General features: G+C 37.0%; 1 protein-coding gene across 2 annotated transcripts in view; it reads left to right on the forward strand.

The window, feature by feature from the left end:
* Positions 1 to 3,516: 3,516 nt before the first annotated feature.
* si:ch73-335l21.1 (insulin receptor substrate 1-B) overlaps positions 3,517 to 19,525 on the forward strand; it is a 61,356-nt gene continuing 45,347 nt past the window's right edge. Inside the window, exon 1 of one of the 2 annotated variants that reach the window (XM_067401727.1) lies at positions 3,517 to 4,245. In XM_067401727.1, coding sequence (XP_067257828.1) covers positions 3,897 to 4,245 — 349 coding nt within the window. In that variant the 5' untranslated portion in view covers positions 3,517 to 3,896. Of the gene's footprint in view, positions 4,246 to 15,027; positions 15,147 to 19,525 lie in introns of those variants that run through there. The other variant, XM_067401728.1, reaches the window with a different exon arrangement.

Here is a 19,525-nt window from a genome sequence, read left to right on the forward strand (position 1 = left end):
CAGTTTCAGTGACTATGAGGGAAAAAACATTTCTTGTATGGACCAAAAATTGTCTAATATTGTCAAGTTTCCTGTATAATGTAGAGATAGTTTCTTTTGCAACAGGATTCATATAGAATGTCTTTGTATCGAGATGTATCCATCTGCATAAAGCTATCCATTAATTGTTGTGTCTATGTGTATCTGATTGTCCATGTGATGCAAATCGAATTGAATTTGCTGCTTTTGAAATTTCATGCAATATCTTTTTATGACAGCTTCATTTATATTTTTCTGTGAAGATCATTATAGCATTATGAATGTATTTGCACTCTATGAACATTAGGGCTTTCAACTGAAAATTAAAATGAAAAGTATAAATTTCATCTCTCTCCTGATGTAGTCTAATTTTTATTACTGGGTGACTATACTTCATCTAGAATAATTAAGTTAAAAAATAGAGAGAGAAGCATTACTTATAAATATTGATTTTGATGAGCCATTTCAGCTTCTAAAAATATCAATGTATCACCTTTTCATTTATTCATGTAAATTTTAAACCTAAAATCCTAAAATTCTTGTCCACAATGCAATGGACCAATTAGTCCACTAGATGTCACAGGTAAACCATTTTAATACGATTCAATGACGACTCAGTATTCAATAAAGAATTTTAAGATTATATTTTCTTCTTTTTTAGAATTAAAATTATGATGTACACCTGCATTACTGACTTATTTATAATGTATAGACAAACCCTTTTTTTTCTCCTGGTGGAAAGTTAAACCAAAAATGTTTGGCATCTTCTGAACATATTAAACAGCTCAAGTTCTGCCTGCCTTTGAAATCAGTCTTTTGGACAATTGCTCTATTGTCACTCATATTTATCTGCCATAAATTAAGATATTTATGATGACAATGATAATACTTAACATTCATTCCTTTAAACTATCAAGTATTTATGTCAGCAACTTAAAAAATACTAGTAAATAATCCAACAGTGATTAGTATGTTTTTTTCCTTGGAAATTAGTACTTATTCATTGGATTCTAGTACATATTATTTTGCTTTTTAATTTTAAATTAAATCTTAAAGGGTTAGTTCACCCAAAAATGAAAATTCTGTCATTAATTACTCTCCCTCATGTTGCCCCACACCTATAAGACCTTTGTTCATCTTCAGGAACACAAATTAAGATATTTTTGATAAAATCCGATGGCTCAGTGAGGCCTGCATTGAGAGCAAGATAATTAACACTTTCAAATGCCCAGAAAGCCACTAAAGACATATTTAAAACAGTTCATGTGACTATAGTGATTCAACCTTAATATAATGAAGTGATGAGAATACTTTGTGTGCCAAAAAACAAAACAAACAAAAAAACACTTTATTCAACAATATCTACACAGCAAAATCTCCAGAGTTAAATCAACTCTGATCAGAGTACATATGGTCCCTCTCTAAATAGTGTTAAAATAACACTAAAGCAGAGTTAAGGTTAATGAGATAATTAAACAATTAATTAAGTGATGATTGAGCATTAGTGATGAACACCTGCTGTTAACAAGCAGAATCACTGATGAAAAGAGAAACACAAGAACTACAACTGACTTCAGTCACAGCCTTATTAATTGCTTAATTATCTCATTAACTTTAACTCTGCTTTAGTGCTACTTTAACACTATTTAGAGAGGGACCATATGTACTCTGAGCAGAGTTGATTTAACTCTGGGGATTTTACTGTGTAGTGATGGGCGATTTCAATGAAGCTTCATGCATCATGAAGCTTTACGGATCTTTTGTATCGAATCAGTGGTTCGGAGCATGTATCAAACTGCCAAAGTCACGCCCCCCAGTGGTGAACCATTGAAATTTCGAAACACTTATGAAGTAACGAAATCACGTGACTTTCACGCTCCGAACCACTGATTCGAAACAAATGATTTGTAAAGCTTCGAAGCAGTGTTTTGAAATCGCCCACCACGTGATATTGTTGAATAAAGTCTTTTTTTCTTTTTTTGGCGCACAAAAAGTATTCTCTTCGCTTCATAACATTAAGGTTGAACCACTATAGTCACATGAACCTTCCTGGGTATCTGAAAGTGTTAGGGTGCGTTCACACTTGTTTGGTTCGATTAAAACGAACCCTGGTGCGGTTGCTTGGTTAGTGCGGTTCATTTGAGCATGTGTGAACGCTGCCATCCGAACCCCGGTGCGCACCAAACAAGCTGACCGAGACCGCTGAAAAGATGTGTCTCGGTCCGCTTCCAAACGAACTCTGGTGTGATTCGAATGATATATGAACGCAACACGGACCAAAGACATGTAACCGAACCAAAAACAGGAAGACGAGACCCTAAAAAGGACAGAATCATCACGCATGTCGGTTTTTCTCGTTATAGTCGCGAGTTTGCCCATGACAGGCATAAGACGCGCGTCTCCATGCAGTAGATCATTTGTGTGTATTTGTGTGTGTGTGTGACGGAGGGATTCCCGCCGGTGTTTTGACTACTTTACACATTTTATAAGCTCTTCACGAGTTCCGAGCTGGCCAAAATACCATCACATGCAGGCTACACACCGCTACGCACACACAACGAGTGCATTTACCTCAGAAAACAGCATTGTTTTGGTTGTTAGGTAAGTTCCATCTCAAAATAGGCAATACGTCATAAAATCCGACCAATCAGGTTTTGAATGTATCCCTATGCCTTAAGGTTCGGTATCTTTTGGTTCGGTGATAAAATTGCCAATGTGAACGCTAACTGGACCAGGACTAAATGTTTTTTTTTTTCTTCTTTGGTCCGGACCAAATGAACCAAAAGAACCTAACTACAAGTGTGAACGCACCCTTAATTATCTCGCTGGCAATGCAGGCCGCACTGAGCCATCAGATTTTATCAAAAATATCTTAATTTGTGTTCCGAAGATGAACAAACATCTTATGGGTGTGGAATGACAAAGATGAGTAATAAACGACAGAATTTTCATTTTTGGGTGAACTAACCATTTAACTACTATTTAATTCAACAGCAAAAGTCTGGTTATGAGTAACAGTAGTTTTAGTTAATGGGAAAATTGATAAGAAACAAAAGGTATAACTGCTAGTATATACTTTAATATTTTTATTTAAATGCATACTAATCACTACTGGAATAAGTATTAGAGTCTAATCAATAGTTAGTGAAACTGAAAAGGATCTCACTATATGTAATCATTTAACTAAAATTATACTAGTTTTTTTTAACGAATAAATGTTTGCCAAAAAGGGATAGCTGGTAAAATTTGTTAAAGGCAGTATTGAGTCAGGACAGTCCACAGGCGAATGAAATCCGATTCTGGTCCGCAACCTCGTGCTCTACACAGCTACAGCCACTCTGCGCGCGCGCGCGCGCTCTCAAGATTCAAATAGCTTTATTCTTTTAATTTTCTCTGTCTCTCTCTCTCTCTCTCTCTCTCTCTCTCTCTCTCTCTCTCTCTCTCTCACACACACACACACACAGTAACTACAGCAGACTGATGAGTGACAGAGCTTCACAGTAGCAGTGAACGCTGCACTGGAGAGGAGGGGTGACAGGGAGCTGTCTACTGTATGCTACAGTAATGAGATTATTCCGCTCCCAAAGCTTCTTCTAAATAGTAGTAGTTGTGCTATTTCTCGCACGCCGCACCACATGTGCCCGCGTGTGCACGGTCGTGGACTCGTCTGCTCACCCGTTCTGCTCGACCAAGAAAAGCGCAGCGTTTGATGACATTATTTTTTGGAAAGAAACTGCTTGTTGGAACCTCTCTCGTCCTTTGCGCACATGACTTTTCTGAAGGAACGGTGGTGGACTGAGGTTACATCTGTTGTCGTTTGCGACTTTTAGGGCTGAACTTTTATTCACCGTGGTTGAGCGAAACAGACCCCGCGAGTTATGGAGAACCAAACCGATCTGCAGAACAGCACCGAGGACGTACGTAAAAGCGGGTATCTCCGCAAGCAGAAATCCATGCACCGGCGGTACTTTGTGTTACGGACGGCTTCAGAGCGCGGCCCGGCCCGACTCGAATACTACGAGAGTGAGAAGAAATTTCGTGGTAAAGCGCCCGTGCCCAAAAGGGCTCTGGCGCTGGAGACGTGCTTCAACATCAACAAACGGGCCGACTCAAAGAATAAATACATGATAGTGCTGTACACTCGGGCTGAGAGTTTCGTGGTGGCGGCGGAGAACGAGGCGGACCAGGAGGAATGGTACCAGGCGATGGTGGAACTTCAATGCAAGAGTAAGTCTGGGAAATACAAAATCAAGCGATTGCAAAAAAGTGTTGTAATTAGGTGATAACGTGGCAAGCTTCGTTTAATTGTATCCTGCATGTCAGCTCATCCAATTTCGCTTGGCTAATAAAATAAATATTTAGTAACTACGTGTGAAATCGTAGATTAGAGCACAGTGTTAATAAAATGCAACACACTAAGGACGGTGTGTCTCTTAAGTTTACTAGTAGTTATTTCTACCAGACAGAAGCGAAACCAGAGATGGTCTTATTATTACTTCGATTTTACATTCTGCACCGTTTCTTAAGGGGGTATGAATACTGCGAATTTGTCTGCTGACATTGGTGAATCACTCGCACAACAATGCTAATGAATGAACAATAACATCAAAGAAACATGAGAACTGCCAAACAACAAGGAAAAACAATAAATAAAAAATATAATTTATATATATAATATGACTTAAAAAAATTAAATGAATTCATATCACCTCTAGTGCTATCTCACTTTTTCCATTTCCTGTCTAATCTCTTATTGGTTCATTGATATTCTATTTATTATTAGCATACTAAGCAGAAACTTAAATTTAAAAAGTACTAGTACCTTTCAAGTTCAGGATTTCTTTGGTCCAAAAGGTTACCAGTTACTAAAAAATAAGTACTAGTTCTAATTTTTCTTAACAAGTGTAATTAAATACTAGACACTATTGGAATAAGTACTAGAATCTAATACATAAGAACTAGTATCTAATAAATAAATACTAGTATCTTTAAAAAGGTACTAGTAAAGAATAAACACTATCTAAAGAATAAGCACAAGTAGAAAATGAATAAGTACTAGTATCTAATGGAATAGATACTAGTAGCTATCTAAAAAAATAAGTACTAGTAGAATGAATATAGATACTAGGCCCCGATAAATCCAATAACGAACTGCTGTGACATAATTTCCAACCAAAATCAGGCCAACACAAAGTTTGTTTGGAGTCGTTTTGTTAGTTTGAAACAGCTTGCCTACGGCTGGTAAACACTCTTGTTTGACCACTCTTGGTCCATGTCGATTACGTAATTGGTAGGTGTGTCTGCCTTCTTTCACATGGAAATACTGGCTGCGTCCGAAAACTGTAAAATGCTGCTTTCTGAGGACACATTTCAAGGTAGGAAGGCATCAAGGCACGTCCGAATCCAATGATAGCCTCACTTCCTGTTTCCTGAGATACCTTCATCTGATCGATTTTTGAAGGAAGCATAGATGTATCCTTAGCTGATATCCCACAATCCTGTGCTTTCCATTCTGTGACAGTTGAGCTAGAAAAATAAAGATGGCATCCGAAAGTTGCATTTGCTGCTCAGTTTGTGTATAAATGTATGATTTTGATCAACATATTTCAATTTTGATATAATTTCTATCGAGAAATTACTACTGTAGTAATTAAATATTTGTTTTGTTCTCACCAAAGCTCGTGCCATATTGCTGTAGATCATTAAACTGTTACGCTGCCTCAGAAGTCTGTCCGAAATCGTGAGGTACCTTCATGTACAAACGCTGCCGTACAAGTCATTCTCTTATAAGACAGCGAGGCAGCAAAGCTACCTATGTTTTCGGACGCAGCCCTTATCTGGGGTGCGTTTCCCAAAGCGAACTATGGTCGCAAGTTTCGTCGTTACCGATAGAGTTCAATGGGACTTACGACCATAGTTGGCTAATGATGCTTTCGGGAAACACACCTAACCCTGGTTCATTTCTCCTGTTCGCTATGCCGAGGTCAGACGTCGGCGAGTGAACACATAAACACGCTGGAGAGCTGCTTTGTAGCAGAACTTCTGATGAAACGAGACACTAACACTGGTTTTAATGTTTAATACGGTAAAACTGCTTGATTTTAAAGCAATTATATAAAGTGCTTTACAAATAAATGTGACTTGACTAGAGTGCCGAATTGCAGAGCTCGTGCAACCATATCCACTTTGCTATGATCAGCTGCTTTTCTTATGCTTTATTAAAAAAAAACCTTGCTGTTTTGCTGTATTTTGTTGTGTGTTGTTTATTTTGTTATTGAGAGGAAAGCACGTAGCACATATTTACATATTCATCTAAACGCTGCTCTTAAGCCGCCTTTCCACTGCACACGACATTTGCATCTGATTGTCGCATTTTGCCCCCTAGCGGCAGTCGCACGGAACTTTGAAATTGGTAGTGAAGCAACCGTTACCCTCGGCTTATTCCAACCCAGCAACCACCATGGTAAACTGAACGATTTTAATGATTGTAATATATCCTTACAAAGCAAATGACCCTCAATATATGAAGAGTTTGGTTCCAAAACGCTATAAATCCATTTTGATTAATTTGAGTAAAAAGGTGTTTTCTTTACCAAGAAATTGGCAAAATGAAAACCACTCTTTTCTGTTTCAAACTTTCACATAGCATCTTTTGGTTATAAAAACATTAAAAATTCAAATCTAGATTTTGATTTTCAAAGGTTTATTATAAAAATTTATTATTTTTTCCCCAAAATGCAATAAATGCATGACACGTTTTTTTGTTTTGATTTTTTTTTTTTTTTTCAAAATGCAATTAATCCATCAATATAAAAGTTATTTTTCATATTGAAAGTAAGTTAATTCACATATATGACAGCCTCTGAACTTTGTCAATACTAATCGTATGTACATGCATTTGACTAAAAATACATTCAGTCATCGCTCCCAAAATGAATTCAACGAGTCATCTTGTTAATCTTATAAATGAATTATGTCTCTGTTTGTCATTACCGATCAAGGCGTATCTGGCGTCACCGCATGGTTAAAATAAACAGTTCAGTTTAGGGAGCGTGATAGAAGTTTGATGCTGTCGTGAAACAAGCAACAGCCGGCATTTTTCCTCCTCCCGACTCGAGTGCCTCGCCTTCTTAATCTCCTCACGTAAATGATTTCGATGGCTTGCGTTTCTTCCCCACCGCAGAAAGCACCACAGGTTCAGCAATGTTCATCGAAATTATTAATTTTTCTGTTTTTGTTGATCACAAAGTACAAAGTAGATAAAGGATGCGGGGTGTATTCAGAGCGCCGCCATTACTGTTTACAGTGCATGGAATGGTGCGCTGTGATTGGTTGAGCGGATATATCGCGTTCTGCAGAGAAGTGAGACTGGCGTTTGTCGCGTTTTGGAAAGAAAGGGAGAAAACATGACAGAATAACACAACGGATATCGCATTTTGCGCAAAATTAATAAATGACTTTTCAATACCGACCAGATACAATACTGATTTTGGCGGAAACTCAATTTTTTTGAAAATGGCGTTTATCGCGTTTTGGAACCAAACTCTTCATATCTAAAATAAAAAAAACATACTAGTAGATTTTATAGAGCTAATACGTAAAAAATGTATTTAATAATCATAAAATATCTTATTTTTTGACATAATTATTAATAACCACCATTTGAAAGAAATAGTGTTTACAGAATAACATTAAAGTGTTAAAATATTGGTAATTCTACCTTCGGATCATATCCGGTCGGCCGGTCGCATACGGTCTAGCCGCCGAAGTTCAAATATTTCAAATCGGATCCGAAATTTCCGCATTCGCATATGATCGGAACTCCACGCAGCCCCCGTACTTCTCTCCATTGGAAATGAATGACTTCTGGTCCAGCGGCTGTCATTTGTCGTGTGCAGTGGAAAGGCGGCTTGAACATTGTGGGCGGCATCGAATATTCGCTAACAGTATATCGCTGGTCACGTATTTCGAACTTCATTTTACCCCTAAGTGAAGAACAAAAAAGAACTTCTCTGTGAGTGTATCGGGGCCTTAAATGTTAAAATGGCTTGCCATACATCCTCCACAGTCTTTCTCATTGCATTAGTAATACAGCTGCTGCTGGTGGTGTTGAAACGACAGTGTTTTTCTTCCTCTCCAGCAAAGTAGTTGCCCCCCCCCACCCCTAAGTTGGGTAGAGGGGCCTCCTTTGCTGTTGAAGAAGGGAAAGACTGTTATTGAGGCTCAGCATGCTCCTTATCCACGCCACCCGAGCATGTGTTATCATGTCTTCTCACTAGAGCTCAACTTGCGTAAACAATTGAGATACGCCGCGTACTTGCTCAGTAACCTTTTCCTCCAATCTTTCTGTCAACACAATGTTATGTCTTTACACTTTCCCTTTATATCTTTTAAATAATATTAAGAATAGGCAAATGTTTCAGTCTCTATTTCAGACAGTGTGCAAATGATTCTATGACGTTTCTAATAGTCAGTCATTTTCAGTCGACTGAGATTGTTCAACTTTTGTATTCGTCAGAAATCGGTTGATGTTCCTCATGCGCAATCCAAATTAACTAAACGTCAAGATGATCTAAACAAAACAAACAATTATTGTGATATTTTTGTGATATAAAATCGGTAATAAATGATAAATAATGATATTACTTACATTTTTAGATTTGTACGGTCACCTCTTTGCAACAAGTTACCTTGACAAGCTGCGAATTTAGCTCACTGACTAACTTGTAATCTATCTTAACGATTGAAAACTATAACTATACTTATATGTATAGCCTTTCTTTGACCACTGCAAATAAATTAACGACAATCCTGCAAATAGCAGCTTCACGCAACCAGGTTTCTTTCTTGTGATACTAAAGCTTTCTTCATTAATTCCTTTTGGCAGATTATCAGCATTTCTGTATTATTCTGCTTTCGTGACACCTGTGTGGAATAACTCAGCTAAATAATCTCTATTAATGCCTTCTAAAAGCTGCAAATTAAATCACATGGATAATTTCTTTACACAATTGGTATTTCAAAAAAACTGAATATTATATAACCCGTCATTCCTCTTAGAATAAACTGTACTGGTAAAAACAGGTACACTTGCAAAGAGTAAACAGACAAAAAGGGCAGTGACCGTGACTCCAACAGCAATTACACAGCCCCGCGTGTTCCTTGGCTCCAGGAGATACCACTAACAAACCCAACATGTGACGCAACCCTTGCAAACCAATATCAAGAGTCCAAGGTGCTATTACTGCATTACATAATGAGTGCATAATTACCGCACCAACCATATGCCATACCATATGTACTTTAATGCCTCACATTACATTAACACAGAAAAATGCTGATTCTGAAAAGGTTTTGTTTGCAACCGAAGGGTGGAATTTCACATATTTACTCTGAATGCAATGCAAAGCCTCTTTGAATATACATGGGATAAAGACAGAGTGACAGAATGTGTTTGTGTTGAGGCAGTGAGGAAAGGTGAGTAAAGGAGATGACGGCGTAACAAGATGCGAGGGTCAGGCTAGAGATGACCCTCCAGTTGTCGTCCATAAACCCCCTAACTGGATAACAAGCTAAACAAACCAGTCTACTGAATGGCTGTTTAAACATTTTGACATATGTCTTACCTCCATACATGCTTTCCGCTGGGGTTGACCTGTTGATGGGCTTGACAACTGCGAAAAGACCTGAGGGAATGTTGTCCATACTTACTTTTACACATTTTAATGCATTTACTCGCTGTCCATATTCTTTACAGACATTACTAGGCATGATGATTGGGAATCTGTCCAACGGTAATCTGCACCCCCTGCTGTTCAAATTACGCTGGGGATGAAATTTCAGTTGCTGCTTTCATCTGCTTTGATTCATTCATATGCTATTCATCCAGTCTGGGGTTTGACCTATTCCTTTAAATGTTTGTTTTCTTTCATACTGATTTTTTTCATTATTTGACTCACTTGCATGCATCAGTGTTAGTTATCAACATATTGACAACTCGACTAGTCACGTATTAAATATTCTTTTTAATGAAGTTTTATTCGGCTTTTTAAAAACCCACAGGATCTATGCTTTGATGTTTACATAAAACTGAGAATTGACTGGTAATCAAAACCGTGGGTATTTACTAACAAGCACAAGTATTTGCACCCTGAACAACCATTGCACTGTGGGTAGGGAGTGGGTAAGTGATGCAAACAGTTGAATATTTTCCCTTTGACTAAGGTTTTGGACTTGCAGCTGTCTATTTTGTCAGTATATTCCTGACTAACCCCATACTGAACATTGAGACCGCAGTCATTAGAAGCATCAACTGTGGAAAGTTTTGAAAACAGCGAAGAACAATGCTGGTTCAGTGGCTGAAACACATATTGAACCGCATGTGTGCACAAAGAAAGTTAAATACAGTTTTTTCATATAAAGAAAATGTTTAGAGGAGTGTTTATCAGATGGGTCACATAAACATACATTAGCGTGCAAAAGTTTGGGGTCAGAAAGTAAGAACCAAATACTTTTATTCAGCAAGTTTCAGTAAAGACATTTATGCTGTTCTTTTTAACTTTCTATTTATCAAAGAATCCTGAAAAAAAATGTCATGGTTTCCACAAAAATATTAAACGGTGAGTTCACCCAAAAATGAAAAAAATTGTCATCGTTTACTCCAAACCCATTCCAAACCCATACGAATTTCGTTCATCTTTGAAACACAAATAAAGATATTGTAAATGAAATCTGAGCACTTTCAGTCCCTCCATTGACAGTCTACGCAACTACCATTTTGACGCTTCATAATGTTCATAAAGAAATTGTAAAATTATCCATATGAATTGAGCGGTTTAGTCCAAATTTTCTTAAAGGTGCTAAAGAGGATGTTTTGTTTTATACATTTTTGCAATATTACTTGAAACTGTCTTATAAAAGACTATTTATTAGGTGCACTGAAAGGAATAATATTAATATACATCATCTGTGCACGAGGTAGGGCCTTAAAAACATCAATATTGGCCCTCTGGCTTGTCAATCACTGCCGTGATGTTCCTTGTGAGAGACGAGCGCGGCTGCGCGCTCCAGTAACTTTCCACACTCCACAGGCGCCGCATGCAATGTTGTTGTCCTGAGACAGGAGTAACAACTGCAGATTATGAGTTACCTGCGGTGAGTCCGACATAATGAATCCACTAACACGACACAGCGAATGCCGGTGGTAAACACTCTTGTTCCAATACTCGTGCATGAGTTTTGGGAGGCGTTCCCTCGAAAAGGAGGGGGGCTGTTCTTACGCATGCGCTCATTTCAAAAACTCACTAACAGTCTTTGGTTTCTCAGTCGAAGAAAAGATCCTCTTTATCACCTTTAAGAGACATGGTCGCTTTATATGATGAACAGATTTAATTTAGAGTGCGTGCGAGACTTTCAAAAACAACAACAAAATAATATGACCAACCCCAAACTTTTGAACGATAGTGTATATAATGAAAAAAGAGGGTCCTGGGAAACTCACCTGCATTCCTGGTGTCATGTGGATTTCTAATGCAAAATTCAATTGAACAAATACCAAGCAGACTCGCCGCTGTGAACAGATATTCCATGTTCGGTATTTGTACAGCTGCAAACAGGGAGAAGAAATTAGGTTGGAGGAACTGTTTTCTCACCATTGGCACCACATATGAGCAATATTTGCAGGTGAAACCCACTTTACTATACAAGCGGGTGTCTGGTACTTTGAGATCAAATGCTACTTTCTGTTCAATGAATCAAAATAAGGGATTTTATTCATTTAAATACTTTCTTTAGTCAATTACAAAGATCAAGCCACGTCATGCAGGTTCTGACTAAATGATTAAACAGAAATGATCTTTGTGTAATCAAACAAATCTTTCTTTACTTTACACAGCACCACATCACATCACCACTGCTGTCTCAAGGAAAACACTGTATTTGTCTGTGTGTATTTGTACAGTATGTGGCTGTGATGCCAGTCTGGTTCATGGCTGATGCTCAAAGGTTAAACTTCCCTAAGCCTCACTCATCTCCTTAATGTGCTGGTAATTATTGTCTCTGTGAGATCTTGGACAGAAACACACAGCCAACGGCAGAGCTTGTTCTATTTTAACAGATAAATCTGATGTAATGAAGCAGATCACAGAGGGCTTGAGACTGCTATATAGCTGCAAGCTTACTACTGTTTGACCCTCATGCACCCCACATAACAACTTAGTCTGTCCTTAAGTGCTTAAGTGAAATGTAAGCCTGTGACAAAAATATCCATTAGGCTCCTCAGTGTACAGTATATAAAGCAGGACTAGCCCAGCAACAGCTTCTTTCTGGCAGTATAATTATTAGGTTCACTGTAATATAATATATATATATATATCTTTTTTTTTTTCATTATGTTTTACTTACAGGAAAATATTATTTCAGTCTTGAAGAAACTGCGTTTAATTCAATGTTTTAGTTGCAGTTTCTTTGTAATTATTTGTGAAATTTAGTAAAATAGTTTTAGGGGCCGTTTACATGACACCATTTTAAACTAAAAACTGAAAATTGTTAATGCGTTTTGGCCGTTCATTTACTAGACAATGGCGCTTTGGCGGCGAAAACGCAAACTTTGGAAAACGGGTTTCAAACTGCACGCTTTTGAAAACGGTCTCCGTGTAAACAACAAAAACGTGAATCTGTGAAAACGACGATGTCATGTATGTGCGCATTACATGTTTACTCTATAGTTTCATCGCCATCTAATGGTCTGCCAGCAGAATAAAGTGTTTTTTGGTCATTTTCACAGATTTGTATGAATGGGGATCAATGGTGTCGTCTGTATGCAGAAAAGCGTTGACGTGTAACCTTTAAAGTAAATCCTACACAAAATTATTTTTAGTGTTACTTTGGATACAAAGTCTGCTAAATGAATACATTGTGAAATTAGAAGAACACACATTTATGTTATCAGTGGTGACTCACAATAGAGACCGAAGATTCTTGACAGTGAGATAGAAAATACATATTAAAATATCATACATATTTGTAATCATTAATATTAATGAATATTTAATATTTATGAATATGTTAGTGAAAAATGAATTACATATATAATTAGAGGGTATTTTAATTATCTAGGAATAAACAAATATATGAACAATTTTTTTTTTTTCATTTATTTGTATTCCCTCTTATATATCAAAAAATATAAACGGTAAATATATTTGAAAAAAAAAAAAAAATCCTGTGTTAATCACAGTAGTCAGGATTCCTTCCTACAAATTTAAAAATCCCATAATTATCCAGACTCAAATTTGCAAACCTCTCTGTAGATTTTTCAAACCATATTTAGCATAAATGGTTCTTACAGCATTATTTTCAGCATTCTACTTGGTATAGTACAGTCTCTGTTCTGTTTTTTTTTTTTTTTTTTTCATTGGTTTAACACATGCTTATATGATGAGAAGGATTCTAAAACGCTTCATAAACTGCATACAGTATATTCCCCTCTGACACATCAGTTTGATACCGTAAATGTGGTTTGATGTTGCACGATCTCAAAACAGCAAAGTACAGTTCAAAGGAGACTCACTTATGGAAAAGACAAACAGTTTTGCGGAATGAAAATGTACACCTTGAATTCATTCAGTCAATGATGACAAACACAACTTGTTTCCATACTCCGTTTTCTTTTTTCCAAACTTATCCAGGCCTGGAAATTACTCAAATCAAATTCCATACTTTTCCAAACTGTGTAGGCTAAGAACCCAGAGTAGTAAAGATGGCCACATGCAGCAGTGGCAGTCAGTTTATTCCTGATCAACACCACAAATCACTCCTACATAAGCATAATAACACTGAGAACCAAATGCAATAGCTCAGGGGTTAACATTTTAGCCATTTTGGACCGTTTCCCCACATTCTACAGACCTTCACACACATATGCACACAATTTATTGACTTAATTTTCTTGTTTCCTGGTTTTGAGAAAAGGACAACTATTGTTTTGTTTCGTTGTTGATCTCGGAGGGCTGCAAGTCAGAGAAAGGTTGTTGGGTTTACTTGTTTAGGACCAGAGAGATATTTCTTAAATATATCATTATAGCCTGAGAATGCATTAAGACATGGCAGCAATCACTCAGCAGCTGAAGCACCACTTAGCCTGGATAAACTTCTGGGAAATTATTGTATTTCTTCTGGCTTAACCAACAAAGCAGTGTTTTTCGTGGAAATCTGCTTATTATTTTTATGGCTTGTGTCGAGTAAAAATGGCTTGTTTTAGGATGTTTATCTCTAAATGATGAGCATACTGCACAATTCACAGGAGAGTGGCATTAATCGTAGGTGTCATCTTCCCTCCTTTCCCTTCCCTCCTCAGTGGATGTTTCATTAGTTTTTTGATTTTACTACTGCAAGTTCCTGTCTGTGAATGATAAGAACTGCAAAGACCATTCAGGAAAACACAAAACCCCTCATAGTCAAAACAAAAACATTATCACTGACAAATTACGTATCATAGGCTAGTAGTTGCTGCTCCATCTACTGTATAGCAATCAAATTAAATATGTTAAATAATGATTTTATGGATATATTTATAACCGTTATCGTGTTCAATTGTTCTGAATGTGAACAACTGATCTCCCTGGACCAATAGATCACATACAGTTTTTTGGCCAATAACAATTACAGATTTTTTTGCCATCTGAATCAAAAGAAAAACAATCCTAACAATTATTATAGAAGCCTTTATCATAATTTAAGAAAAACAAGATGTGATTTTTTTAAAATCGTTATTGTAATATTCATATGTTGTATATTCAATTATTTCATCATTACATTCACCTTTTTCCATTGTGTTAGTAATATTAGTTCCTCTTTTATTTGTTCTCCTGGAGCTTTAATAGGGGGAACACGTGGTCGTGGGGGGAAGCACATGTGTGCGGACTGAACAAGTCGTCTATGGTCCCTACCAAATAATGTTGCTTGTTTGGAAGTTATTTAATAAAGGTTTTTAAATTATACACATAGTAAATACAAACACTAATTGGTTGATGTTATTTTATGCGCGCCTGACGGATATGAGACGATGTTAGACCGACGGTTACACAAGCTCGTCAAATTTCTCACCTGTGGATTGACTGTTGAATAAGGTACGCTGTCTTAAAATTATTAGATGATGTTTCCCCATGATGTATTCATTTCGGAGATCATATTTTTGATTATTTCTCACTCATTCAGCACTTTAGAAAATATCCTGGCATAAAACTGATGTGAAGTCTGCGCCACTAGCGGCTGTAAACGGAAGTGCAGTCGGTTTGAAGGCTACTATTTGTCAAATCTGACAGGTAGCGAGTATTTAAAACTTATTTGAAAAGTCATTTTTTTTCTGTTTGAAATGCTAATTAGGTGAAATTCTACTTTAATCTAATTGTAATCAAAGTGACACCCATGTGTATTATAACGACATTTTCATTAAAAATACACTATAAAATCTAAGTTGAGAAAACTCAAAAACTTGAGGCAACCACTTTCAGGACATTTTTCAGTATACTCAGTATTCATCAACAATTAATGCTGGTCAAACATGAGTTCTATAAACATTAACATTACATAATAGAGTAGTGCAGGGATGACATATTTTTGTAGGCCAACCCGGAAGTTAGCATCATCCTGGTTCCCTCAACAAAAACCCAACAGGATTTTTCCATTGCAACAACAACAAAAAAGGTCTGTGACTAACGAAAGCGTATGATTCTTAAACATTGACTTCAGGATGATGGAACCAGAAGTGCTAAAACACAAACTCTTTCCAGGTTTTGGCCTATAAAAATATGTTATACCTGCAAAACTTATTGTGACATAGAATGTTCTTAGTTTGTGTAAGTTTGTTAAGAAATCTGAAAAGGTTATATAGAGTTACTTCTATCTAATCTAAAAATCCAAACATTTATGTCATCATAATTCCCCATACTTCACCAAAAACACATTATTCAAGTACACCATTAGTGATCAAAGTTGTGTTAGTTGGACCCTGACCACCACACTTGACATTGTAACACTTAACAGTGTTTATTATTTTAAGTTGCTTATTCAAAATTGACTTTATTTTATGTAATGTCACTTTTGCTACATTATTTTACAGTGATATATGCTAGAAGTTGAATTGGCTTGTAAATGAAATTTGTTTGTGTGTGTGTGTGCTCGTGTGTGCTCATTGGGCAGCATCAGCTGCTGGTGTGGAGAGCAGACTCTTCCTTTCGCTTGTTACATCTTTCATCACTCCAGCTCTAGTTTGGCAGAGTGAGAACCACTAATATGCTTCCATATGGCACTGAAACTGAAAACCACAAACAGATCTGGAAACTTCATGATAATGCTGACCAGCAAAGGGTTCATCTGGGTTAAAGTGGCAATACCAGCATTTGTGTGTTTTTGTGCGTTTGTAGTGATAACAGAAAACGTGTGAAAGCAACTTAGAAAGATAGTGTTTGTAAGTAGGGGACACTTCTTTATTCTATGTGGAAAAACTAGATAATCTATTTAAAAGTGCCCCTATTATATGCTTTTAAAGGTGCCTAATGTTGTTTTGGAGTAGGTTTATGTGCATCCAATGTCAAAAAACACTTTAATTTTCTCATAATATACATTGCACATCACTGAAAACGGTTTGTTTGAAGATTGAGTATCTCTAAACCCCTCCTTTCCAAGAGCTTACCCTGCTCTGGTGGTTTGGTCAGATGGTCCAGTCTGTTCTGATTAGTCTACTGCTTACAGTGTGTGTCGGAAATCGAATACCCACTACCATATCTGAATTTCAGCCCCAGTGGCTTCCTCAGTGCTTTATACAGAGTAATAACTTCGCTATCGAACAATAGCGTTTTTCCGTATCAATTCCAGCATGTGTCTTCATCGTTTTTAAGTGCCTCACAGTGGATTTGGTGCAGAAAACAACGTCTTCTCTATATAATGTCAACACGAACCAAACTCTTCCAGGCCTCAGCTACAACTACAGTGTTTGAAGGTCAAAGTAGACGTTGTTCGTGGGCAGCCAATGAAGACCATAGGCTGGCAATATGCAAATTTGTCACATTGTTATGTAGGTTTGTAGAACAGGAAGTGAGACTGGAATTACTGATGACTCGTTTCAGCAGTTCAGAATCGATTCTTTTTTGTTAGGAGACAATAACTTTATTGTGCACTTGATCTTTAAAACTTTGCAGACATCTTACATTCACAAACAGCTGTAGTACACACTGCATGAAAGGTAATATTCAAAAAAACATAATAGGAGCACTTTAAAGGTTGTTTGTGAAGTTGTTTGCTTTCCGTTGGAGCAAGATCACTCAGTCCTTTGGAAGATGTGTGGTGCAGAATAATCTCTCCCCATTATTGCAAATGATGGCTTGTTAGAATTATTTCCTTATTTAAAATATGACATTCATGTTGTGTAAATATTTCAAAATAATATTTACATTATATGTTTTATGTGTAGTTGCTATTTGGATGTCACTTGTGGAAAATATATGCATTTGTTGCAACAACTGCGTAGCATTGTCTGTTTAGTGGAATTTGTGTTCAATTTGTGAATGTCTGCAGTTGAAATGCTCTTGTAAAGCTATTATGGCTTAGCAATGTGAACTTGATATTATTGCATCTGCTGCTCTGCTTTGAGGGAGGGCAAATACCCATAAGCCCTTGCAACTGAATGATTTTGATTAATACATGACTTGCAAATACTAGTAAACAAAATGTGTACTTAATTGTTAGTTTGAATAGAGTGGTGCAGGGATGATGTCAAAACCCGGAGGACTAATTCGCCCCTGGTTCCCTCAAGATTTTCCTATGGGTTTTTATAATGGGGTTTTACAATGTATGAGTAAACATAACATGATGCTTGGATGTTTTGTTTATTTACAATGTAAATTACTCTCACTCATACCAAAAATGCAATTTTTGAAGCAGTTATGTTTATTTTTGAAAACGTATGTTCCAAATAAGTAACTGGATAAACGTTAAAGTATCCTCAAGTTATATTTACCACAGGCTTTATTTTAATTGGGAAAAACCCCATTATAAAACCCCATAGGAAAATCTTGAGGGAACCAGTGGTGAATTAGTCTTCCGGGTTTTGACGCCGTCCCTGCACCATGTTTTATCTCTATTTATCACTTTTGTAAATGTTAAACAGTTTCGCATGAAGTCACTAGTGTTCCCTTTGGTGAGTGTTGCGTAATATTGGGACGAACATTGTGCTGAGAAAAAGAGTTGACAGACGATACTTATCATCACACCCTAGATACTAAAACATTTTTTGATTTGTGTCAACTTGCAAGTAAGAGTCGTCTACACATAGAAGAACACATTGAAGTAACTTGAAACCACAACAGCTGCTTGAACACCGAAGCTTGTTTAAGTTAGATGTTTTTATATGGTAACCTAAATTAATACCTTAAAGGGTTAGTTCACCCAAAAATGAAAATTATGTCATTAATGGCTCACCCTCATGTCATTTCAAACCCATAAGACCTCCGTTCATCTTCGGAACACAGTTTAATATATTTTAGATTTAGTCCGAGAGCTTTCTGTCCCTCCATTGAAAATGTATGTACGGTATACTGTCCATGTCCAGAAAGGTAATAAAAACATCATCAAAGTAGTCCATGTGACATCAGTGGGTTAGTTAGAAGTTTTTGAAGCATCTTATATCGTTGTTTTTGTCGATAAGAACATCCGCGACATGCACACTTACGCACCATTTAAAAAAATAGCTTGAATACAGCGTGCGTCTCCCTCAGACTGTAAATGAAACTCTGGCGCACCAGATAACACGTCAGTAGCGTCTTACGTCAGCAGTGCGCTGCGGTTCACTGAACCCGAGTCGTGTCCATGTCCAGACCCGGAAGAGAATACAATGCTGAATAAAGTCGTAGTTTTTGTTATTTTTGGACCAAAATGTATTTTCGATGCTTCAAAAACTTTTAACTAACCCATTGATGTCACATGGACTACTTTGATGATGTTTTTATTACCTTTCTGGACATGGACAGTATACCGTACATACATTTTCAATGGAGGGACAGAAAGCTCTCAGACTAAATCTAAAATATCTTAAACTGTGTTCCGAAGATGAACGGAGGTCTTACGGGTTTGGAACGACATGAGGGTGAGTTATTAATGACATAATTTTCATTTTGGGCGAACTAACCCTTTAACTTAGACGTCACCTTGAAATTTTCTAGAGTTTATGTGTGAGTAATACTTGTGTTTGCTGAGGGAAAAGGCAGTAGGGGGAGACTTGAGACAGACAGGGACACTTGGCTGCGAGCGGCTCTCATACACACAGCTGTTTCTGTACTTTCATTCTGCTTATCTTTCAAAGTACCAGGACAAAGAAAGATCAGGACTGAACTTTGGTCCTAAAAACAGCAATTAGGCCTTATTTTAAAACCCTTATGTGCTCACATGCACACAGATCTCAGTTTAACAGCTCTGTGCTGGAAGTGATTGTTCATTTTACTGGCTGTCATAC

Source organism: Chanodichthys erythropterus, chromosome 11 (assembly GCF_024489055.1).
Source record: "Chanodichthys erythropterus isolate Z2021 chromosome 11, ASM2448905v1, whole genome shotgun sequence".
NCBI lineage: Eukaryota > Metazoa > Chordata > Actinopteri > Cypriniformes > Xenocyprididae > Chanodichthys > Chanodichthys erythropterus.